The 25,198-nt window shown below is 41.7% G+C and overlaps 1 protein-coding gene across 1 annotated transcript in view; it reads left to right on the forward strand.

The window, feature by feature from the left end:
* Positions 1-2,299: 2,299 nt before the first annotated feature.
* The window catches only part of ano8b (anoctamin 8b), a 48,440-nt gene continuing 25,541 nt past the window's right edge, over positions 2,300-25,198 (forward strand). Inside the window, exon 1 of the mRNA XM_073475821.1 lies at positions 2,300-2,640. Within this exon, the coding sequence (XP_073331922.1) occupies positions 2,484-2,640 (157 nt within the window). The 5' untranslated portion in view covers positions 2,300-2,483. The remainder of the gene's footprint in view (positions 2,641-25,198) is intronic.

The raw sequence follows: 25,198 nt of genomic DNA on the forward strand, positions 1-25,198 counted from the left end.
ATTTAGTTTGACTTGTTTTAGTAAACACACAAAGGTGTTTTTGACATTTTCCCATTCCACATATATCAGTGAAGGTAAAGTGAATATAAGAAAACACCTCTCAGTTTAACAACAATTCAATTGTTCCAAAGACTCTAAAATGATCATAGAGTTGAATCAACACCACTTTTAAACCATTTCAACAACTGAACTTTATAGCCTTTAGGGAAGGATTTATTGATTCATTGCTGTTGACATAGAGTGCATTAGTTCTAGCTAAATGTGTCTGTGTAATCTTTTTTTTTTTTTTTTTTACCGTAAATCAACTCTGTCTTCATGTTAATTTTCAGTCACTGTTTTGGTGTGGGTGGCGTAGAATAAGTTTTTGTGTCTTATACTAAACATTGTTGGTCGTGTGGTCTGTATAGTTCTTTATAGGCTTCATGTATAAACACACAGTAAAGGCTACATGTACACTGGTGTGTGTGCCCCACTGCAGCTCCTTGCAGCTGTCAGCCCAGAGGGTGGTGAGTAAGCAGAATTTCTGCTTGAAGACGAGCTACTTCTGAGCAGGGAGCCATACGAGGGGGAGGGCTGCATGCCTGCCTGCCTGCCTGACTGCCTGCTTGTATGGTTTTACAGTGAAACAGCATCCAGGAGCGCTGGCCAGGGAGCTGGATTGTGTACATGTCAAAGAGGCATGGCCTGAGGCCCAGGGAGCAATCCTTAACCTGGGATCTCAATAATTTATTGGCGGCTCTGTTTGTGCACAAAGCATGACAGCTACCACCTCGCAACTGTTGAGCACAGTCAGTACACAAACATCTTCGTCTCTTCTGACCACAAAGACTCCTGTGAATCAGACGATGGATCTGATTAGAGAAAATACATTCTCTTTTTTAGGACCAACTTACATACACAACTCACACACACTTAAATGCCTCCACTGGTTGTAAAGCTGCACATTAAGGTTATTTATGACAGATTTTTCCAGAGAATCAACTGACTCAGTCTGCACCACCTGTGTTTGTTTTGAAGGATGTGTTTGGGTGTAGGCTTGCTTTGGCACAGGCCGCCTTGTTTGACTTGATTGTTTGCCAAATTTTAAAATAAAGTATGGTCTCTTAAAGGGGCATTATGTAGTTTTGGAGAAGAAATTCAAGGTCAGAATTTTAATATTTGCAATATTAATGAAGTAATAATACAATCTCAGAAATATCAATCTGTTCCAAAACTGATAAACAAGCTGTTCTCAGAGGAAAATAAGGTCCCCAGAACACTGTTTGAAGCTGGAAAGTTGGCAGGGTCCGCCACATATAAACAAAGTAAAACAGTATAAATTGTGTTGTCCTTTAAGTTCAGTTTGTTTATTCAGTTTATTCAGTCATGAAAACAAAGAGAGTTTGTTTAGGCATTAAAATCAGTCCATGAAGATCTTTCTCTTCTGATTAAAATGTCTTCCCCAAAACTATGCAGTGCACCTTTAAATATACAGTGATGAACTGACAAAGCAGCAGTTTATGTGATAAACATGTATTTCAAATCCTCCAGCTGCTGCACACACAGTGTGTATTATACAGTGTCCAGTGAAGTGAAGAGCTGTGACTTGTCCCTAGACCCGAGTGTCACTAAAAATTTAATCTATGAGGATATTTTTGCATTAATAAATAAATCATAGTCTATTTAATCTTCCAGGGTACACTCACAGAGGAGCAATAGTGTGTCTACCTGCTGGACTGCAGAGAACACCTGCAGCCTCAAAGGTAGGTACAGAGAGCTCAGAGAGAGCACACGATATAACTGCAGTTTGTTGATCATATTAGCAGTAGTGATAGTAGTAGGCCAGGCATTTGTTTGTCTGGGTTTTGCCTTAAAATAGCCGAGCGGATTCTATTTCTGGCACCAATTTGAAGGCTGGCTGCTGGCAGAGGTCACTGTGGGGCGATGAAAAATACATTTCTCTGAGTGGACAGCAAACATAAAGAATCCAAATCAGACTATTTGCTTATTGTAAAATGTGTTTACAGTATTTTAAACTCTTAAAGTGAGTTTGTAACAGTTTCACAAGTTGACAGATTTTAATGTCTGATGAAGGATTTCCTTTGCTTGGACAATCTGAGAGTCTACTCATACAGTCATCAGGGTTGTGAGTTGTTGTAAGGTGTGTGTGTGTGTGTGTGTGTGTGTGTGTGTGTGTGCATGTTTGTGTGTCACCCAGCCCCCCTCCCCCCGCCCTCCCTCTCTTTGTCCCTCCTCTATAGTCGTCGGAGGAGCGCTCTCTCCATCTAGCCGCGCATCCTGCTCCAGAGCACCACCAGGATGATCCGCCGCTGCACCCACACCGACAACCTTCACTTCACTTTCACACTCATTTAACCCTTCCCTCGGACCCCCGCCGGCCGCCGCGCTACACCCATGCTCTGCCCTCCTCCTGACATGCGACACCACTGCACAATTTCCCGGAGAATATCTTCATCTTCCGTCGCGCCTCGCTGATAGAGAGCATGCCCGACGCGGGGACAGGCGCTGCGGCCGCCAGCGGTGCGACCACCGCCGGCGACGGCACCGAGAGTTCCCGGCACCGACACCGAGCGCAGCAGGGGGACGCGGAGAGGCCGGAGCCGGGCGCTGCGCCGCCGCAAGCCTCCTCCGGTGTACTGGGTGAGTCGAGTGCGCCTCTTTCGCTTTGGACGATGTGGGTGAGGAAGGAGGAGAGGACAGGTGGACGTGATGTTGGGGAGCCAGACGAGCGCCGCACCATCGGCACAGTTCTTTTGTCTCCACGAGGCGTCCCAAAATGACCAATTGATCAGACTGCAGGCCTGTAAATAAAGGCTCTGACTGTCCCGCATGCTCACACAGCAGCGACTTTCATAAATTAGCCCATTTATACCCTCTCTTTGGGAAAATGGCTACATTTTGGCTCATCCCGGTGTCTGGTTTTGACCTTATTGAATACACCTCCCTCCTGTCAGGGTGAGCCTGTCTCCACAGTATTCCTGTAGGTGCTTGTAGTAATTGCTGCTATAGTTTCCTCCACAGCATCCTTGCAGGCTGCTAGTGGGCTATGATTGGCTGCTAGTTGTTTTTGTCTGCTCGTCTCTCCTCCAGGTAACCAAATGTTTGTTAACTTCATGATGTCATCCGGGGATTTCTAAACTAGCCTGGCTAGACTTCTACTACAGACTGCTGCTGTCTGTTTCCAGTATGAGTTCCCATGTTTGTTTTAGTGATTTTAAGAGGTTTGGATCATAAAGGCTGCCCCTCTCACAATAATATTCCCATGATTTGTTGATTTGTTGGTGTTATTTGCCATTTTCAGACAGAGGTACGCAGAACAAACATGCCTTCTGTTTGCTCTCCATGACACTGATAGTGGATTTGAATATCATAGCGAGAATAGCAAGTGAGGCTATTTTTGGAACACACCACAATATTAGGCTGTGTAGAGTCTCAGCTGCCGCCGAGCCAGGCTTGTTTTTCCTGTATGCGGGTGCAGAGACTGTGTGCTGTGTGCTGCTTCCTGCGACTCCTGCTGCAGAGTGATGCAGTGGAGCAGTGGGCTGTGAGCGGATGAGCGCTCCTCTCCACACTTGGTCGAGGTAACCTGAGCGGGTGGCTGCTACCTGGAAAAGCAGCCCGATGTCATCCTGCTGAGAAGGTGGCACCCAGCTGAGCCTCATCGGGCCCTCGAGTGGGTTACAGGAGGGTTTGAGGGTCAGCAATGTGGAGATTAGTTCAGTTTTACAGTCACTTCATTAGCTGGGAGTAAAGAGAAGGGATGGAGGTCTACTCCTGTGAGGGTAGAGGCAGAGAGTAAACATTTTCACAGATTTTAGGTTCAGTGGTCTAAAACGTGTAGAGCCTCGATACTCGATGGTGTATTGTAACTGACCGAAATGTAGCCGCAAGTATCCAAAGCTGTCCAGTAGCTTACTGACAGCTGCCATCGAATGCCTGGTCAGATTCTTCATCTTGTTTGCTTATTGTTTGATCAGATAGTTTCTGATTTGATATCACAAGTTTGCCACTTTTATGGGACTGGATTCGAGAGTCTCCATTAAGGTGCAACACAACCGGTACACATCATACAAATTAATATAAAGAACATACAGTAAATACTCATAATAAACATACTGTAGATGCCATCACATTAAAGTTGCAGTGAGTTATAAAAGCACTAAGAGTCCATCAGTCCATCGTGTGCAATAGTAAGGAGGCCTAACAGCTGAGGAGACACATGATGTCTGATATCTGTTTGACTTGTCTCTCCCAGGGAAAGTGTTCCTCCTCCCTGATGGCAGGAGTCTAAACTCTGAATGGAGAGGGTGTTGAGGGTCTGCCAGGATGATCTTTGCCCTCTGAGTGGCTCTAACTTGGCAGAGATAATTGAAGTTGGTGCCAGCTGTATGTAGGCAGTGGTCTTCTATGACTGCATGTGTTTAGACATGAAAGGATTTGACCTCTTTTGTCCAGCAGGAGATTGATGAGTTTTTATTTGACTGTCAGCACAGAAACCTGTTTGGGATTGTGATTATATCAGTTGTAGTCTTAGAGAGTTTCAAATCGTGACTGTTGAAATGTTTCTTTTTGGGTTTCTTTGACATGGAGAATATATGAGACGGTTTTAGCCGATCAGTTTGGAATTTTATGTCGACAGCAGATGGAAAGAATATTCCAAGAAAACTTGTGGCACACTGCCTTCTTAAAGGAACAAACTTAAAAAGCTTTTATTGCAGGGGCGGGCGATCTGCCCGAAATATAATGTCACAGCCTATTTATCAAAATCATGACTCACTAACTAATTTGCAATCTTTTTTCTTTATTTTGAAATCCCCTCTAGACGGAAGCCTGATATAGCCAATGACTTTCTCCTTTTGCACCATTAACAGTGACTGGTTTTCTTTAATGCCTCTATTCTCAAACTGTGGTATGTGAGCTCCTTTTGGTGGCACGTGGAGGAATCCCAGAGGTGAATTTTGAAAAAGAAATAAGTTGAGGTAATTTTAAAACATAAAACAATTATCAAAATACTGCAGAATTTTGGATGAAAGCACTGTAACTGAAATGTAATTTAAAATACGTTTTGTCTTTCCTCTAGTATTTTTATTTTTAATCTGCTACTTACACTCACGTTTTTTTGTTCGCATAGTGTGGATCTGTCAGTCAATATGGTAATGTGGAAAATAATTTGGAAACACAAGTAGGAGGACCGATTTGCCTGATAAGTAGATTGGACATCTTCAAGATTGAATGAATGAATGAATGAATGAACACCTTGTCACAGATAACACTGATGAACGTTTATATTCATATAGGTTTTCTTGAAACAATACACAAGTAAGAGAACCCCATGCAGTATTCCCTGAGAAATTAGTGAAAATGTTGAAAAATGGCCTATTGCACGATGTTAAAGAAAGTGAGAAAAAATCCCTGCATCTGTCCCTTTTTATCTGGATCCACACCAAACGTTAATGGGGTCTATTCTGGGCCGAGACCCATCCTCCATCCAAGTTCAGTGGAAATCTGTTCAGTAGTCTTTGTGTAATCCTGCTGAGAAACCAACAAACCGACACGGATGAAAACACAACCTCCTTGGTGGAGGTAATAAACAAGAAGATAAAGAGAGAGGAAAAAAGTCATGCAGATACTATGTTTTTTGGGATAATCCGTTCCCTTTTCTGGGGACAGAATTTACAGCATCAGGACCACCTGCTTTGTGCTAAATTGCTGTCAAATACAAGTGGCGTCTCCTCCCTGTTTGTTTTGTTTTTTGTAGAATATCATTACTCACAGGGAATGAGTGAACTACTGCCTTAGAGGTGGTAAAACACTACATCCCATTTTATTGTTGAAAGCGATCAAAGGTAGGATATGTAAAGTAGAAATGTTAGGAGCAGTGACAGCTCTTGAAACCTCCGGCCCTTACTTGCCTGAACATTTCCTTGCCTGGGTCATGAGAGAGAGGGATTGGGGACTTCAGTGGGATTACCATGATATCACATAACCGCCCTCACATGTGTCAGTGTCAGTCAGCGAGCACAGCAGAGAGTCAGGGTGATTTCTCCGGTTGAGGTTTTGGTTGCAGCCCGGACGGATTTTCCTCACTGGAGGCTCGGATGCTCGATTGTCTCCGTGCCTCCACCACATTTCCTCTAATCCCTCCACACAGTAGACTGGAATGACTTTGATCCTCTCAGCCATCTTCCTTTGTAGCTCCAACACTCACAAGCTGGCGTTTCAAAGATTAATTAAGCGCCCATCATTAGAAAAAAAGCATCGTAAAAGTCTCACCAATTAGTTTGTGTTCCCTCTGAGGCCGGTGTTGATAAGATTCTGTGTTATGGAAATCAGGTCATGTAATTTGTGGTTGCCCAATCAGCAGACGCAGAGGTTTAGGATGTAGGACATTTGTTAGGATAGATTCATTCTCACTTTGGAAAAAGACGATAAATGTGTCTCTGATATGAAAATCTGTGTGATTTGAACTCACTCCGTTATAAAACAAATGACCTTTTACTTTTATTTATTATCCTCAGGTTTTATTCACAGTGAGTGTTCTTTGTTGAGGGCCGCAGAAACTCGTGGTTTAATGAGATTGTGTGTAGATGACAGCTGAATAGTTTCTCTCTGACCAAAATACTTCACTAATGAATGTATTGTAACCACATGCCCGGGCATTCTTCAGCACATTTAGGACACTAGCTCTTAATTGCCCATTTCAAAATATGCAGGAATTAAGATTTTTGTCACACTGCTACAGAACAGGCTGCATCATAAACCAACAAATGAAAAGGTAGGAATGCTTTCTGAACTCAAATGAAGTTTGTTAGAGATGATAGGGACACACGGCGATATAAAAAGAATTAGAAGAAAAGTCGAAGACACTCTTTTTAAACGAATTGTATACGAATGTAAAATTCAATTGTATGTTCCTGATTAAACACTGACTATTACATTACTAATGAAAATAACACGTTGTAAGCTATTTTAATGGGTTGTTACTGAAGTTTTATCTCCCTCTCATAAACCCTACACAGTGTATACTTGTAGATCCGGGACTCTTATTGTGAAAGGTAAACACGGAAAGAATCTGTGGGAGAAGCGGAAAAAAAAAGTTTGCTGCTCTGGTTCAGTCAACGGCTCCTTATTCTCACAGTAAATGTGCAGTTCATATCCCTCAGCTACAATGATTTACCAAAAGAAAACAGGTGCAACAGATCACAACACCTACTGTCATCAACTCAAGTAATGTCCCTGTGAAACACTGGCAGCAGAGAGGAGGAAGGCGTTAGAAAGCACGACTATAAATGACGGAAAATTGCAGTCAAGACTTTCACACATATTCTGGGTAAATAACATAAAATATGTAGTTTCATTCTTTCAGTTCTGGCAGGCGTTTCTGTTAGTGGGGGCGGACGGCATGTGTGTAAATGTGATCGGCACAGAATCGGACGTATCTGACACTGGCTGGTCGCCGGTCATTGCCGGTCATGCTGAAAATTTGTTACGGTCCCATTTCTTTCCTTTATTTAAACTGCTGCACTATATAAATATGTTTTCACTTTATAAAATATAGAGAAGTGTGCAGATTTAGCAAGTAAAGTCGATCTAAAATGAAAAATCTCACCCATGTTCTGATCTGATAGCGCACGTCTTTTCTGAGGCAGTGGCGAGATCTGCAGGGTCCATTTTCAGCTATGTAAACTTATTTAACTCCGTCCTTGATGCCCGGCATTAATACATGCACTTTACAGTCTGCAAAATGCATGAGAAAAATGTATTAAGCAGGGATCCGCACTCATCCATAGACTCTTGGCCGGAGCTCTTCTCTCACGCTCTCTCTGCCTCTTGAGCAAGCAGAATACCTCAGCTTCGCCTCAGACAGATTTAGGCAGGTTCAGTGTCACACAGGTTGCTTTAAATAAAGCAGGGCCGTATCGAGAGGAAAAAGCATGACACTGAACCTCCAGGAAGACGGGCTGCTTTTCACAGCAGTAGACGGACTGAGCCATTGGTTTTGTGCCCTCCCACAGCTTCCTAAATGAAGGGGCTGATGAGAGTAATGCAGTATGATATAATGACAGCAGTGTGTTGTGCCTAATGACTCCGAACTTAATGCCTCTCTTTCTACATCTCTTTGCCCATCTCACTCTTATTCATCGCATGCTCCACAGAGATATACTTCCTGTTCTCCTGCCCCTCTCCCCTTCTAGAGTGAGTGCTGAGCTGCACATTAGCTGCATTAGCAATCGAGGAAAATCGCCTCTGTGTGGGGTGACCTTGATGCTAGTGATGTTAGAGCTTAATTAACCTTACCTGATCGGTCAAACACATGTGACAGATCACTGGGGGGGGGGGGAACGGCTGTTAATGGGGGAAGAAATGTCATGGTGGAATTAAGCAGACCATCAGGATGACTCTAGACATTTACAGCTCTTTACTGTGATAACACTTCATATTTAATGGGAGCAGCTTGCCTTAAATTGAGATCATTACAGTGAAGTAGGTAATGGTCAGCTGGTGGTAAACACAGCAGTTTGTGCCGCAATCATTTTAATAGATTTTCTCTTGATGATGTTAGTTTGTGTGGCTGTATCTGCTCATCCAAACGCCCCAAATTTGTCTCTCTGCTGCAAGAAACTAAGATTCATCACCTCGTGTTTCTGTGAGGATTAGGGATGAACCAATCCGACACGCCGGATTGATATCGACACAAAGACTGACCTTATTAAGCAGATCATAAATCGGCCTTGGTGTAACAGATCCACATTAAGGAAAGTTTCATCAATGTCAAAATTTAGTTTTTGTGCAATCAGTTGGAGTCATTCAGTCACAGTGGGCTGTTGAGTCAGTTTTTAGTGTCACAGCAATCCCCGTCCTAACATATTCAGAGTTTTAGCATAGGAAAAAACAGCACTGTATCTCCGCCGGTATCCTGAGTCGGATCATCGGTAGGCCTGTCAAAACAGAAATAAATCTAAAATGCCACTCAGTAGAGCGCATACCTCCACCAAGGTCCCCTTTAATTCAAACAAGTCTAATCCAATATGGCATTATATATATCCAGGCAAGTCATGTCAGGAGGAAGAAATGTGGATATATTTCCAGATAAAGCTAGATGACCTTGGTTACACTGAAAAGCTGTGGCCACACCGAGCTGTTATGCCTGAGGTGAGGAAGGTCTGTTGGCTGCACAGGGCTGATGTTGCTTCCTTATTTGCTAGATTTGTGGACATTTTCAGGGCGTTGGTAGATTCAAAGAAGTGTTTCTTGCATTGAAATATATCCTTAAACAAACCAAGAGCAGCACGCTCCGTTGAATTTAGATCCGTTCATTGGCGGATCAGTGTGGCCGCAACATCCCGCCAACAACTGCCTTTTTTGTCACCTGATTCCTGACGGCTCGTATTTCAAAATGTAGAGATGATCCCACTTGGAGCTCAGTTGATGTGCCTGTTATCTTCATGATTAATGAAGATAAAAAAGAACATAAAAACAATTTCATCACAATTTCTCTGAGCCCAAATCGACGTCTTTGAATTGCTTCTTTTGTCCAGCTAACATCACAAAAACCCAAAGATTCTTCATTTACTATCATTAATGAGGGAGAGAAGCAGGAAGTCCTTACATTTAAGATGCTTGAACCAGGCAATGTTTGATAATTTTTGCTAGAAAAATGACTGAAACGATTAATTGATTGACTAAAAAACAGACTAATCATCGCAACTCTTGTCTCACCAGCACTGTCAGATACAGTTAGGGGTCTGCTCTGCTCTGTAGATACCAGCAAAGTGGGTAAACTTTAAGCGTTTGCTGGATAAACAGCTGGGTAAGTTATGTAAAAAGGTGAGTAAACCTTGTGTTTCCTTTGAAGAAGATGAGTAAACTGAGTTTATGTGTGTTAGCCCTCTACAGCCCTGGCGGACACCTATATCCAGAGCCATTAGCTGCGGGTGCATTTCAGGAAGTTCCAAACACTTTCCCTGAGTTGTGATAAACCATCTGTCTTGCCAGTGGTGATTCACTTGGCCTAGATTCTCAAGTTTTAAATGGTTTAATCATATCAACATAATGCTTCTTTGCTTCTAGCACACCAACTTCTAAATCCCCATTCATGCTCTCTGGAAATTTACACTTTTCCATTTATAGCCATGAAGATTATCAGACTGTAAGCAGAAAATCATAATGCACACTCCAGAGCTTAATGCATTGCACGCACACGGAGAGTGAGAGTGCTGCTGGTGTGGGCTGCCTGCTGCAGTAACATGTCGCAGCCAGAGACCTTATCGGAGAGTTTAGCCTTCATTCTCTGCGATCAAAGCTGGGTCAATAACCAGCCTCCTCCGGTGTGTAACTCATATTGCATTCCTGAAGGAAAACTGGAAGTGAAGTGCATACGGTCACCTTGTCCTTCATCCTCTGTGACTGTACTGACGAGGCCTGGATTTGATTTCTTGCTTTTTTTTGGGTAGTTGCTAAGCAAAGCCAGGAGAGATACAATGACCATGGTGAAGAATGCTGTTTTTAGCCTCAGTCATGGGGAACTGCTCCACATTAGCCACTCTGCAGCCTCCAGAGAAGACTAAAGGGCTATGAAAGTGTAACGTACAACACATGGGGGAGAAAAGCTCCTTCTCCTCCAGCTAGACAATAGATGACAATAGACATATTATCCATGTCAGTGTGAGCACAGAGCCAGTCAATGACAAGCAAGGGAGTTTTAAAGCACATCCAGTCTGTAATGTAGGTCTGTATCATCTCTCATCCTTGTTTCCCTTTAAAATCCTTCTCTGACTTGTTCTGTTTAGCCCCTCTACAGTACTTTTACTTCTGTTTGGTAGGTAGAGAGGCGCAATCAATCCTCATCAACCTCTCCTCATCACGTTCTGTAGCAGGCAGATTGCGAAAGTTAAACCTTAGTAGAAAGCAGCATAATCAGTTTGTTGGAAGTAATGCACACTCAGAAATGCTGCAGCACACTCAGGCTTCCTGTGATGATGACTTTATCACTCAGGAGTCACTCTTCTATTGCTTTTCTCTTCCAGCTAATGTTCGTCTTTTTATCCCACATAACTCTGTGTGTGAATCTTGTTTGGTAATGGCGTAGGGCAGGAACGGAGCTTGTTTAGTGCAGAATCAGAGCTCATCAGCCTCCGCCCTTTATATCCGACTGAAGTGTTTAGAGACAGTAACTGTAATGGGGAAAAAAGCACTTTCTGTTCGCACATTAGCATAAAGCCCACAGCTGTAGATGACAGATAAGAGCCTGGCAGAGGGTTCTCCCCTGAGATTTCACCTCAATAAATCTCCTGTTACAATTAAGCATTTTCCCTTTTTCTGGCCGTTTCTTTTTTAATCTCTTCTCCTTGTTTATGTTGAAGTTCTTTTTACGCTCGCCAGAAGCAACATCTGTCAGCATGGCACGCGTCATTTTTTTAGACTCTCTATGATGCCAGCGCTGTTAACCTTCAAAAAGTCAAGCCAAGGACCAAGCATCATATTAAATCAAGTATACAGATCACAGAAAATGTTATCAAGATATGAAATGTTTTTAAAAGTCCTAAGCAAAGCAACACAACATGATAACAGCCATAAGAAACGCATATGTTTAGGTAGTGTAAGTGAACACACTGGTTTTTTGTGATCTACTACTATGAATTATATTGTTGCTCAGACTTGTTTATTGGGAAAACTGCATCAACAGTGTCAACAACTTACAAAATTTTACCTTTTCCTTAAATGCGCAATAACTGATGAACAGTGGAAACATCAACTTTTAACTGTGCGCTTACGTGGTGTCGGAATAATTGGAAAAATGTTTTTCCGTTTCGGAAAAGTCACGTGAACAACATCTCAGATAGTCAGACAAAATGATGGTACAGGAGTTGACAAGTTGACGGTATAAGGTGCTGAATCATGCTGGACTTGCACCATATTTTTGAGCAAATACAGACATTGTGATGACTAACATGCATATTAAGTTGAAATTAATTATATTTGGCTTACTTGATCCTTTTCATTTGTACTTTCTTGTCACTCGAATCCTATAAATAGCTGTCATTGCATTGTTTTAAGGCTCTGAGCGATAAATGCAAAACGACTTCTTCTTGGCATCCATGTTGCTCCCACATTCTGACTTAACGCAAATGCATCCGAGGACCCTAAATGCAGCATGGTCATATGGTTAACTTGTTTGCAAACAGATGTGTTTTCACACATCCAGCAGTTAAATTATCATTTATTCTGAGTCATGTTTCTGGCTTGCAAATAGAAGTCAAACATTTCTTCCTTTTATGTAAATTGCTGGTATAAGCCTGCCATCGGGCGCCTGTTTCAGATCGTGTCCTTACGCTTTCTGTGTGTTACTGTTTCCAAAATCCCTTTCAATACAGGAAACTGCAACCTCCAAGCTAGAAGCCTACAAACTGAAAATGGGCATGCCAAGATGACCACCGAGTGGCAAGTCTTGCTTAAAAGGATGTTTTTTCCCCCTATACCAAAATGAGAATTTGTGCAGCCAGACCTGTCTCCAGTGGCTCTTTAGCTGCTAACTGCTCCACTATGTTCACCAGCTGGTCGCTAACTGTTTTGTTTGGTGCTGAACAGATAGTCTATATTTCTGTTTTAGAGCTTTTTTATTAATAAAAACAGCTGCCTGCTGTGCCTGAAAAATAAAATTAAGCAGCGAGAGTGAACCAAAACAGTAAAAGTGTGGCTGGACAGCTAAACAATGAGCTCGGACTGTTAAGCTGAGGAAAGCTGAAGATTCTGGAAATAACTCTCAGTCACTTCATCAGTGTGAGCGACCACTTTCACATTGTCATTTGATATGTGGTTATTATGAGAGTAAGGCCACTTTATAATACAAAATGAAGACATTTATTACACGTTGACTTGACGGACATAAGTGATGTTGCTCAAAGATTAAAGGAGTCTGTTACACTTTAGATCAGCACCTTAAAGCTTCCAGCTTTTCCTAAGTAGCTTTCAGGTTGGAAAAATATCTAACTCCTCACTGATTTAACAACATTACATATATTCTGTATCAGCTGTTTATTGAAGCCACTTCATGTCTGCACTGAATTACATTTTTAAACCCAAGACTCCATGGTTTTATGGCTGCACCGTTTCCATGAAATGGAAATATTCTTATTTCCATGTGCGTCCTTGTGATACAGTCTCTTATAATTCAGCCTGACATCTTCGGTATCTTTGGGAGCTTTGGGATCTCCACTAGAATTTTAAATGAAGCGGCTCTGTTTAAACAAAGCTCGGCTGCTCAGCGTGAGTTTGTACTGACTCGTCCGCTGAAGGGTCAGCGGGGTTGAGGAGGTTGGAGTGTGTAATTAGCACTGATGTTTTCACTCGTCTCCTTTTTGTGAAGTTTTGGTTTGCATCTTTTGTTCCTTGTCTGAGAAGCCTCGTGGGACTCTGGCCGCTATCTTTAATAAGAATTCGAATGTGGTGAAGTCTTCCTACAGCTGTGGGGGAACATTGTGTTCCAGCTCATATATTTGCACATCGTCAATGTTGACTGATGGCAGCCTACAACAGTAAAGTACAGGCTTTTATTGAGCTCGCTTCTCATGTAGTTCTTCTGCCTTTACCCCTCTGTTGTCTTCTTTGTTCTTGCCTTTTTTCGTTTACTCCACACCGTCAGGTATAAAAGAACATGTAGTCTGTGCGTCATCTGCAGCAACATGCCTCTTTTGTTGGCTACACACCTGTTTGTCAGATGGTCAGAGAATCATGAACCTGGTGCTCTGTGTTATGCTCACTGCAGCTTTCACCCCTGTCATTTCCCCTCGCAAAGGGCCACGACAAGGCTGCGATTGTGCCGTGTTTCTGATGATGGCCGAAGAAATTGGCTGTCAAGGAAAATAAAGCGCACTGCCACTGCTGTAACATCTGTATTTGCATTTGAGAGTGAACTATCTCGATTTTTTTCACTTTGCTCCTGATCGGTGTTTGTTGATGCATTAGAGTCAACAGCCTGGTGTTTGTGTGAGGCTCTATGAGTTTGACTGTCTCCACTCACAAAGACAAATTTAATTTCATTTGCCTCTTTTTTTTTTTTTTTAACTGAGAAGGCTGCACAGACTTAAAGATGCAATCATTTTTTAAAAACTATAAAAATAGTTGCTCAGTCCTGCTTCAGAATAATACATTTGAATAAAACAACTGTGTTAACCTTACTATCCTGCTTCTGCAGTGCTTCTTCTGCTTAAAAAATTTCCATTTTGTCACATCTATAATAGTGTTACTGACCTTCCTACCATCCCTCCGTAGAAACTGGAGCTAAATAAATCAGGACGAAATGCTGTATAGATCTTCCTCATGCTCCCTTTTTGAAAGGCATGAGAAATCAAAGCTGGCTAAGTCATTGAAGATGTCTTCCTCTGCTTCTCATTGAGCAGGAAGTGAGAGGAATGGTGTAGTAATGTACAATAATCACTGGTTTCTCTGCATATTGATCTCACTCCCTCCCATCTTTCCTGTCCAGGAATAGAATATCGTACCATCATACACACTGGTAAGTCCACAGCCATCCGACTGACTGACTCATTGCTTCTCTATTATCCTTTCTTCTTCCTTTGCCTAAGTGCCCAGCATAATTTCTGACGTGCACAGAAATACCCAGTTGGCCTGAAGTCTATTGGAATGTCCCACTACATTAGAGTGCCTGATCATCTAATGAATATAATGATTATAATTATGGACGACCTCCTGAGACTCTGGCACAAACTGATTCCCCTCAATTTTGATGAAAGCAATCTCATTTCTATATTTCTTCTGATAATTCAATTAACCTCCGCTAAATAGTTGTGACAACGTTCCCAGATAGAAGGTTTCCAGATATAAGTCTGCTACAGTCAGTCAGATGTAACAGAGTAATAGGCCTGCATTAGATACTAATACCTTCTGTTAAAGCTTGTTAAAAATGTATGAGTCTGTTTTCTCTGAACCCCTGAGTTGTTTGGTCCTCCATATGACCTTCTGCACGCTCTGAATAACAAAAACGTTTGTGATTAAATTTGAATTGTTGTGCAGCAGGCCCTCCCCTTGCCTGTAGGTAAAACTTTTAATTAATGAATGAATAATATTTATTCCAGTGACATAAATTATAATAAACTACATTTTAAAAAAAGTCACAATCAATAACCAAAAAGGAATAGGCTGAAACCCGAGACTTATTTTTGCCCATCCTGTGCCATCCATCAAATAAATCAGAATATCAGTGAAATCAAAGAATGAAAAAAATCAATATACCTCTAAAGTGTAACCGTCAATTATTTTACTTTTTAGTCATTTCACATTTTAATTCAGCGGAAAGAAACTGAAACATATCTGTATTTTATATTAGTTCTCACTTTGCAGGTTTCAATGATAAACAGACCTCTTAAACTATAACTTCCTTCGACTGATTCAAAAGAATAAATATAGACAGGATCATCAAAATGATCTTGAAGCTAAGCTAAGCAATGGCTTCATATTGAACCAACAGATATGAGGCAAGAAAACGATATATACGCATATTTCTTGAGATTATGTCAGCAACTGCGTCTTAATTCTGTAATATTTTCAAGGTATTGGGGCGCCCCAGTAGCTCAGTAGGAAGAGCGTGTGGCCCATGTACAGATGGCGTGTCCTCGCTGCAGCAGTCCAGAGTTTGAATAAGGGGTTGACTGATATGGCTTTTTCAGGGCTGATACTGATTATTAGAAATCAAGGAGACTGAAAAACATTTTTTCATTCATAGTTAAAATGAATCTCTTTGTGTCAAAATTTTGAACAAGCAGTGATTAAATACGCCTTTGTCCAATTTATTCAAGCACTGTTCTTAAGTACAATTGTGAGGGACTTTATTCTAGTATTTCCATTTTCTGCTACTTTATACTTCCTCTACACTACATTTATTTGATGAATTTAATTGCTATTTACTTTGCAGATTCAGATTATTCAGTGTTAATAGGCTATTAATTGTGACGTGTTACCCATCAGATAGTGTTGCTGGTGGGAGATTATGTGAGAGGATGTTGCATCAGAGCCAAAGTAGCACATTTTTAAATTAATTTATTTTATCGGCAGTCTGACAGAAAAATGGCTGATACCGATAATTGGGAAATGCTGAATATTGGCCCTGATGATTGGCCAAAAAAATTTGGTCTACCCCTGGTTTGAATTTGACCTGTGGCCCTTTTCTGCATGTCATCCTCCCCCCTCGCTCTCATCCCATGTCCTGTCACTCTTCGGCTTTCCTGTTGAATGAAAAGGCCAAAAAAAGGAAAAGATTTTGCAGGTATTTGTCCGTGCTGTATCAGAATATCGAGCCTTATATCTTCCAAAAATGTCATGGTGCTGCGTTGACCCTTGAAGCTGCTCCATATAACACAGAAATGACAACTTGCGTGCGTCCACATTGTTGCTGTGTAATCGGTCTCCTTTGGTTCTGTGTGTTAATCAGAAAACCCTTCTTCCACTTTGGCAGTTGCCCACTACTCAATAACGAGGTCTGTTTGCTTCACAAAGGCTGCTATTCACTCCACTATATTCATCATTACCACTCGCTTATTCATAATTCGTAATCTCCACATTGACAATGCTCCATTCAGCCAGTTAGATAACCAGTACGTGGTTGTCTGAAGGAGTAGTCTGCATCGACTGGGCATGAAAGGGATTCAACGCTGGCTTTGGTTCATGATTGTTACTTGACTGAATAGTAGACTGCATCATTTTCCTCATGTAACCCCAGCTTTATAACAGATATGACGGCTCAATCCCTGTTTCTATGCTTCTTCACTGAGGTAGCTCACATCCAAATTAACCAGCTAACCTAGAATGAACTGCTGATTAGCCTACTTGGCAGAAAAAGAGAGCGTGTGGGAGACGAAGGAAGCATATTTAGTGAGGCTAAGTGAGGAGCGGAGACAAAAAGTGATGTAAAGGAGAGGAAGAAGACGGGATGGGGAAAAGTGATACCTCAACTATTCTGCTGTGTGAGCACGGCGGCTCTTTTCTTCCGACGTGGTCTTGCTTCGTCTTTCGTTTGGCCCGTAGCCATCGGTGGCTCCGGTGTCGCATGTAATCATTGTTATTTTGAAGCCAAGGACGAGTCCCTATTATACTACCTGCTCCTGTTAATGAGGAAACCAGAGTTCTGACATCCGCCATTTGTCACAAAGGTGGAACAGATATCTCCTGTCTCGTTCCCGAAGAAAGACAGCCCTAATCTCAACTCCATCATATACAGGTTCTTTTATCTCTGAACACGTCTCTCTAGTCACGTTTTAGCCACTCTAGCAGCGTGGCGTGTACTCTAGTTTGGTCCACCACTTTGGTTCACACTGAAATAACTGATGGACTGCCATTCATGGACCCTAGAAGTTAAAGTTGTTAAAGTTGCTGACTTGTCTTTTTTTACCACCATTTCTGGACAACTAAATTGTCAACTATTGTTGTTGTTGTTGTTCTACTTCTTCTTCTTATTCTTCTCCGTCTTCTTCTCCTTCTTCTCCTTCTTCTTCTTCTCTGTCTTCTTCTTCTCCTCCTTCTTCTTCTTCTATGCTACAAATATGTAACAGAACAAAAGAAGCTAATTTGGGATATTCATCTGGAATTACTACAAAGCTGTTAGTGTGACTCACCATAATGGAATAATAGATGAATGTCTTTAAGTCAGAGTCAGAGAGTTTTTCTGTTTTTCCTGTTGTGCCAATATTATGTGAATGTTGTATTCATGCTAATTACAAAGGTTACGAGGCTAACACACTAGACTAAGATGATGAACATGCTAAACATTATATGGGCTAAATAACATTTTCATTGTGAGCATGTTAGCGTGCTGATGTTAGCATTTATCTCAGAGCACACCTATCCATCAGTACGTCATTACAGAGCTGCTGGCGTGGCCGTTCTCATTATTTTACTGTTCTAAATTTAGTTTTTATTTTTGAATAATACTCCATAGCTGTCCTGAGTCTGTTATAATTGGTGTACATGTGATGCTGGGACTATGTCAGCAGTATTTATTAATGGCTGGAGGAAGATGTTTGTTAATTAGCTACGGGTCTAATTGCTTGCAGACTGTAACCTACAGGAAACCAGTTGTGATTACATGCTTTCTCAAAACGCAGCTGACGTTGAGCCTCGCTGGCTGTCATTTGTCAGAATCTTAAAGGATGGTCTTCTTCATGTACCCTGAGTCCTTTCGATGTCTTTCAACTGAGTGATAAGAGATATTTTTGGTAATGCTAATAGCAGAGAGGAAGCTTTGCAAAAGACACTGTTGTGTTAGTGCTTGGCAATCGAAGCATCTGCTCTTTGTTAAATCCAGGTTTATTTGTATCACTATCAAGCTTTCCCCCTTGTTGTTTCCCTGTGCGTCGTTTCAAGGCATCATCCATAGGAGCTCCATGTGCACGATGATGACAAATACCTCTTGAGATGGCCTGAGTGAGAGTGAAGGCAGGAGAGCTGAGAGAAAGAAGGAGATAAAAAGAAAGCATGCAGTGAAGGAGGGACTTAGAGATTCTGCCCAGGGGGGGCTAAGAGAGAGGATTTGGATGAGGGAGAGAGGCAGGGATGGTAGCAACTAAAAGATATAAAGGAGAGAGAGAGACTGAGAGGTCCATGGTGTGGGAGAGAGGAGCAGACTGGAGGTGAAAGACAGTTTAAAAAAAAGACAGGAGGAGAGCTCTGCTGCACCAGGAAGAGAGGGCTTTCATTTCATCTAAAGCACATCTGTGTGTGCACCTGCCAGTGTGAAAGAAAGATGCAATGTGGAATTGGGAGTGTTTGGTACCAAAATGTATGCACACTGTGTACCTTTTGCATTGAGAGGGTGCAGTGAGGTGGCCGTTGCGACAAGCGCTGAAGTGAGTGTTGGTTGGTTGGAGAAAGGAGGAGGGAGAGAACGAGAAAAGGGACAGATAAGAGGTGAGGTGGGTTATGGTTTGCTGTGACACATGTAGGCTGCAGTTGTAGAAACCACAGCTTGATCACAGGTGAAACTGTCTGATTTGGTTTTTATTTCAGACATTTCAGCTGCATGACTTGATGACTCAGTATTTAGGTTGTTGTTGTGCCTCCGTGTGCACGTAGGGCTGGGCATTTATCAATATTTTAATGTTAGCGTGATATGAGACTATATAGGCTCTTAAAGGAGATCATTATATTGTGATATGGCATAAGTGTTGTCTAGTCCTGGTTTTAAAGGCTGCTTTACTGTAATGTGATGTCATTTTCTGAACTTAACAGACTGTTCTCCTTGTTCTGATGCTTGCCTTTACCCACTTAGGCCGCATTCAGACAGAATCCGGCATTGCAGCGGTGTGGGAGGGTCATTTCATGGCATGTTTGTGTGACATCATGTTGTGAACTTGAACCCCAACCAGTTTGCCAAAAGAAAAAGCTGCTATGTTGCTCTGCTACTAGCATTCCTCTGCCATTGTAGGCTCATGTTGGTCCTACAGTGATTTTCTGCACAGGTGAAAAAAAGTGTTTTAAACTGGTGCACAAGGCCAAATTGAGTGTATTACACAAAGGGGACCCAAATGCAGACACGAAGGCAGGCAGATTGACAACAAAAGGCGAGCTTTAATGAGAGCTGATAGTCCTGCTTTTAGTTCCTGCTTTCCTGCTCAGGATCCAAAAAGTACAAACCAGAAATAACACGAGGAATCAGGAAGCAAATGCAAAACGAAGAGTGAGGGAAAAACACTGGGGGTGAACAACTAATAAGACGCAGGTGTACACAGAAAAAGGGCGGGAAAACAGACAGATTGAGGAAGTGGAAACTGAAACATGACACATGAGGATATAAGCCGCAGTCCAAACACACTACTCTCATTAAAATGAATGGGGGACCTGCATTTTTGCCACAACGGCAGATTTGGTCTGAATGAGGCCTTAATTATTCTTTCCACGTTACTGATGATTATCAAAAATCACTGACACAAAATGATCTTGATATCTGATGTTGTCACCCAGTCCTGGCATTTATGAAGTCCTTTTGATGAAATCCCAAAATAAAAGTGTATCATGATGTAGGCTAAAAATATTGCTATATTATTTTAGAGCAATTTACTGTAAAAAAAAAAAAAAAAAAAAAAATTTAAAAATACAGTGATGTGATGTTTAAAGGGCCCTGTCTGTCTTTAGTGTTGCCTGATGGTCCATTGTGGCTGGGCGGCAACCTGTCAGTGCTGGTTGGCGATGCACAGAGAGTCAGAGAAGGAGATGACTCTAATTAAGTCAATTGTTGGGTGTTTGAACCTGATTAGGTTCTCTGTCCCACTTACTGATGTAATCGTTCTAATAGGGTCTTTTGTTTCATTCACACACTCAGTGGATGTGACAGTAGGAATGTTTTCTGCCTGTCTTATTGTTAGCTCTCCTCCCTTTGCGTCTGTTGGGAGTTCTGTCAGTCTCTCTGCCTTTATTACATTATATCTGTGTGTTTGTGTCTGTCTCTATTAGACTGGCTGAATAAGAGTTGAACTTCAAAATGACTCACTGCTGAGAAGATATAAACCCTGCCCTAGTCTCCAGCCTCCTAGGAAAAAACACAATGTTGCAAGGCATACTAAGCAAAGGCATCTGTTACTAGAGGTGCATCTGACAGAGTAAATCCTCAGCATCGTATCAGTGCGGTAAATCTGCGCTGCAGGCCTCAGACAATCAGAAAAGGGGGAACATTTTGTCTCCTAATGATGCCAACTGTACTGTATGTAGGCATTAATGTGCCACTGTTAACAGCTGGTCCTCACACAGCAAAGGATTTAGGATTTTTTGGGATTTTAGGATGTGAACCGAAGTTGAAGTAAAAAGCATTTCCACGTTTGCTGTTTTACCCTCGTACTGCTTTTCTGCTCTCAGGTGTGATTTTTTTGTTTAACTTTGCATACAGCGACTAAGAAAGGCCTCATCAGGTAAAGTGGACACCTGATTAACCTGTAGACCAATGGTGACTCAGCAAATAAGTTGCCATGTCATGATTGGATACTTGGTTAAACAAACAAGAGGACTTTATGCCTAGTCTAATTTCAGCCAGAATGATAACAGGATTTTCCCCATGTATAATATTTAATAAAGAACTAGGTGCATATAATACTCTCATTTCTTTATCTTTTATTATCCTGATACTGTTAATATCATGAGTTCTGTTCTGTTGAATGCGATGTGTTTAACTCCAGCAACAGCTTGTTTGGATTAAGGCAAATGAAATACACAGTATGAAGCTGCAGTGAGCGTTAGAGAGAGGCCCCTGTGCAACACACTAAAGCAGTTACTCCTAATCAACAAAGTGGTTGGCAGAAAAACAAGAATCTTTCAGGTGAAATACTTTAACTGACACGTTTTCTTTGTGCACCAGGCGTCATGTTTTTCCTGTCGTCCGTCTGTCCCGTTCTTCTGAACGTGATGTCTCAGGATGAACTCATTAGAATTTGGTGGTTTAAAGGTTAAAGGTCACTGTGACCTCACAAAACACATTTTTGGCCATTACTCGACAAATCGTATGCTAATGAGGACAAAGATTTACACAAATGTCACAAATAGGATAAAATGATGACGTGATGGTCAACTTCAATGTAACATCATAAAATTCTTCTAAAATTGTTCTGCCGATTTAGTCAGCGCCATAGCTGAGGAACAACAACTTGCCCTCTCCCGACCCATTGCTGAATTATCTCTTTGTTTTCACATAACAAAGAAAAAGTGAAAGCATTGTGTCCTTTGTTCCTTTTATGGAGGAGTCAAATGAAACAATCTTTTTCTAAAAACGTTGATATTCAAGTCATTGCTCGAACGGCTGCTGCCACGTCCAGAGCTACAGACATGAATGAGGTCACTGTTTGATTTAAGTTGACATAAGGGGACAAAATACGTAAAAAGCATCTTTGTTGGTCTGTGAGTGTGGGTGTGTTTTCAGTATTTTCAAGCCGGACTATCTGCTTTGTTTAACTAGAAATACACAGTGACCTGATTGACATTCACAATTATAGTATGTTTTCTTTTGACCCAATCCAAACTGTTGTTCCAGCTGCTAAAGACTGAGCCCAAACTTCAGATATCCCCTACTTGACTTAGTAAAATCTTCAAAGTTGACCCGAAGCTGCTCCAGCGAGGCATAAACACCAGAGAGTTATGAAGTACAGCCAGTGAAGACAGTGAATGCATCATCAAATCTTTCCCTAAGTGTCTGTGACCTTCATTTTTAGAGCTTCGCCTGAGTTTCATAACTGACTTACACCCTATTAATCTGGCACTTTATATCTCAGGCTCATACACGCAGGCACATAGACAAGCACCTGCGCGGACACACACACTTTCACATACACATAAACAGCCCACAGAAATGCTTCAGAGAGCGACTCGGATCACAGAGAGACGCCCTGCTTGTTACGCCTGCCTGGCTGCTGTCTGATAAGCATTAGCCCTGGAACAGTCGTCTCGCTGTGAAGGCCGTGAGTAATACAGGCTTTATCTGTATCACTGCTAGTCATGGGCCAACCTGCTCAACAGCGACCTGGTTTCTGTTACAGGGCCAAAGGGGGCTTTCAAACTTAGAAATGCACTTACTTTGCCAGCATTAAAAGACATTTGGGATCCCTTTTCTATGTAACTACTAGTACAGTATATACAGGGCTGGGCTGTATCGAACTTTAACTCCAAACTTTTAAACACAAATGTTTTCCAGTGTATAACCCATCACACACTGCATGTGCAAAACATCTGTGGCAATCACGCTACTCATGAAGAACACTGATGAGGTAAAAGCCATCAATGCAAATTAATTACTCTCGTAAAATCAATCACAGGGAGGGAGATGGAGATAATGAGAGGCAATCGAGTTTTAACAAAGGATTGTAGATAACGGCTCAATAATGACTCAAAATCAAGAAGGTGAAGCTGATGTTTTGTGTATTCAGTGAACTGCATGTAGCTTAAATGTAGGAAACGCATCTTGAGATTTGTAGTAAACCTTAATATTTAATGTCGGTGTGTTAATTGTGACCCTGAAAAGCCCTGTTGATCCTCGATACTCAATATTCTGCTCAGCTGGCCATTGATCTCAGGTGTGAGAGATGAGAGATGGTTTGTTTGTGTCGTGCAAAACCACATGTGAAGTGATGCTTTGATGGGTGATGTATTTGAATCGCTCATCATGTTCAACCAAGTAACAAACACGTAAATTCATGCAAACCACCTAAACCCACGCTCAGCGTTGGGGCTGATAAATTGAAGCATTGAAACCAATCTATCTGCTGTTCCAGGAGTGTGTGTGTGCGCTGTGTGTGTTGCCCTCAGCGATGAATACAGGACTCATTAGAATTGCTGTCATGTCGCAGCTCTGCCTGCAGCATTTCATCTAAAGCACAGTGGAGCGGCCAGTCACATTTCTGTAGCTAGGAGCACCTCTCAAGACTAAAAAGTCAAATATACCTCGCTCTGTTTCCTGTTCGGCTGGTTGCAATGTTTGAAAATGTTCTTCAGAGGGGAAGAGCTGTATGGAACCAGATTAAGCTGTCACAACCTCTTTGTAAGTACTGAAGAGGGATCCAAATGCTACCTCGAAGTCGAGTTCTGTTTGCAGGTACAAGTTTGTTACTGTGACATGTTTTGATTTATCTTGACAGAAAATATCATCTTCAGTAAAATACTATATGTCATGTTGAATTTTTAAGAAAAGGAAGACGAATTCTTTGATTTACTGGGTAAAGCTTGTCGTTTTTGTGTCTCTAATGGCAGCCATTATTGTTTTACTTTATTTATATAGCACTTTTTAGGTGAGAACAGTGGTGCTTTCCAGAGAGGAACAAAAAGAACAACAAGATAAGGAGATAAAAAAAGGCAATATTTAAACAAAGTAATGTTCAGATATGATTATAAAAGTAAGACTTTTTGAACTCAAGTACAATTTTCAGGTACTTTACATAGGTATTTAATTTTTCTGCTACTTTCTACTTCCTCCCCACTACATGTATTTGATAAATTTACTTACTAGTTATTTTGCAGATTAATATTATTTTATTGTTTATAGGCTTACAGGTTACAGGTCAACTGTGACATGTTGCCAATCAGATAGTGTTGTGGGCGGGACATCGTGTGAAAGGATGCTGCATCAGAGCCAAAGTAGCACATTTTTAAATTATTTTATTTCATCGACAATCAGCCAGAAAATCACCAATACTGATTAACAGAAAGATGCTGAATATCCGCCTGGATAATCAGCCAGACCGATAATCCGTCTATCCCCAACATCGTCAGCATGATTGGTCAGTTTCAATGATGGTCCTGGAGCAACACAAACATGGAATATCAGATACACCTTAAACCTCCGCAGGGTTGAAGGTTACTTCAAGGTTGAGTGATTTTATGTTGGTTCTTCACTCCTAGTGACCCCTCTCAGTTACACGCAGTAATTTGCCTCATTGGTTATGTGAAAATATTGATTAGTTGAACTTTAAAAAACAGAGACTATGACAGCAGAAAATGTACTTGCAGCCTTTTGAAAAGGGCATAGTGATGTGGTTTGTGCTGCAGCTTTCGGCTGCATGTTGCTGCAATGTTTTCATGCATACATACTGTACTGTAAACACTGAAAACAAATTTATTCTCTGAAAAGACCATCAGGCTTGATTATGGGAAGCCCCACGGTGTGCGCCTCTCTGTCAATGCTCTCTTCCAGGAAGTAGAGGGACACCCTGAGCATCAGCACAATGATGGTTTCATGAGACAGGTGTTTATTGGATCCACAGAGCAGGCGGAGATACTGTGTGATTTACAGCGTCATGCTAGTAGAGGTGACATCATGGTTAAATTTACAGCCTGACATGGCCTTGACCTTTGTGAGTGCGCATTCACTTGTGTAAGCACGTAAGCAACCAGGTATAGGATGTACAGGAGCTTCATGTGTAAGATGATTTGTAGCTGTAGTTTGTTTGCACTTATAGAGATCTAACATTTTCTACTAAAACAATTAGTATAGTCTTGGATGGCTGGATGTGATACTAAGCGTGCCCGTGTGTGATCTGTTGAAAGTGCCCCACTTTCTGCCTCCTCTGACGCTCCATGCCTCACTGATCACTTGGCTCTTGTGGGACGGGCATTCTCTCCAGGCTGCTGTCATTATTATTCAGGACCCAGGAAATGGTTTTCACAAACTGTTCTCTGACAGCTGAGCAGGGTCTGAGGTTACACTGGTTACAGAATC

Source organism: Pagrus major, chromosome 11 (genome assembly GCF_040436345.1).
Source record: "Pagrus major chromosome 11, Pma_NU_1.0".
NCBI classification, from domain to species: domain Eukaryota; kingdom Metazoa; phylum Chordata; class Actinopteri; order Spariformes; family Sparidae; genus Pagrus; species Pagrus major.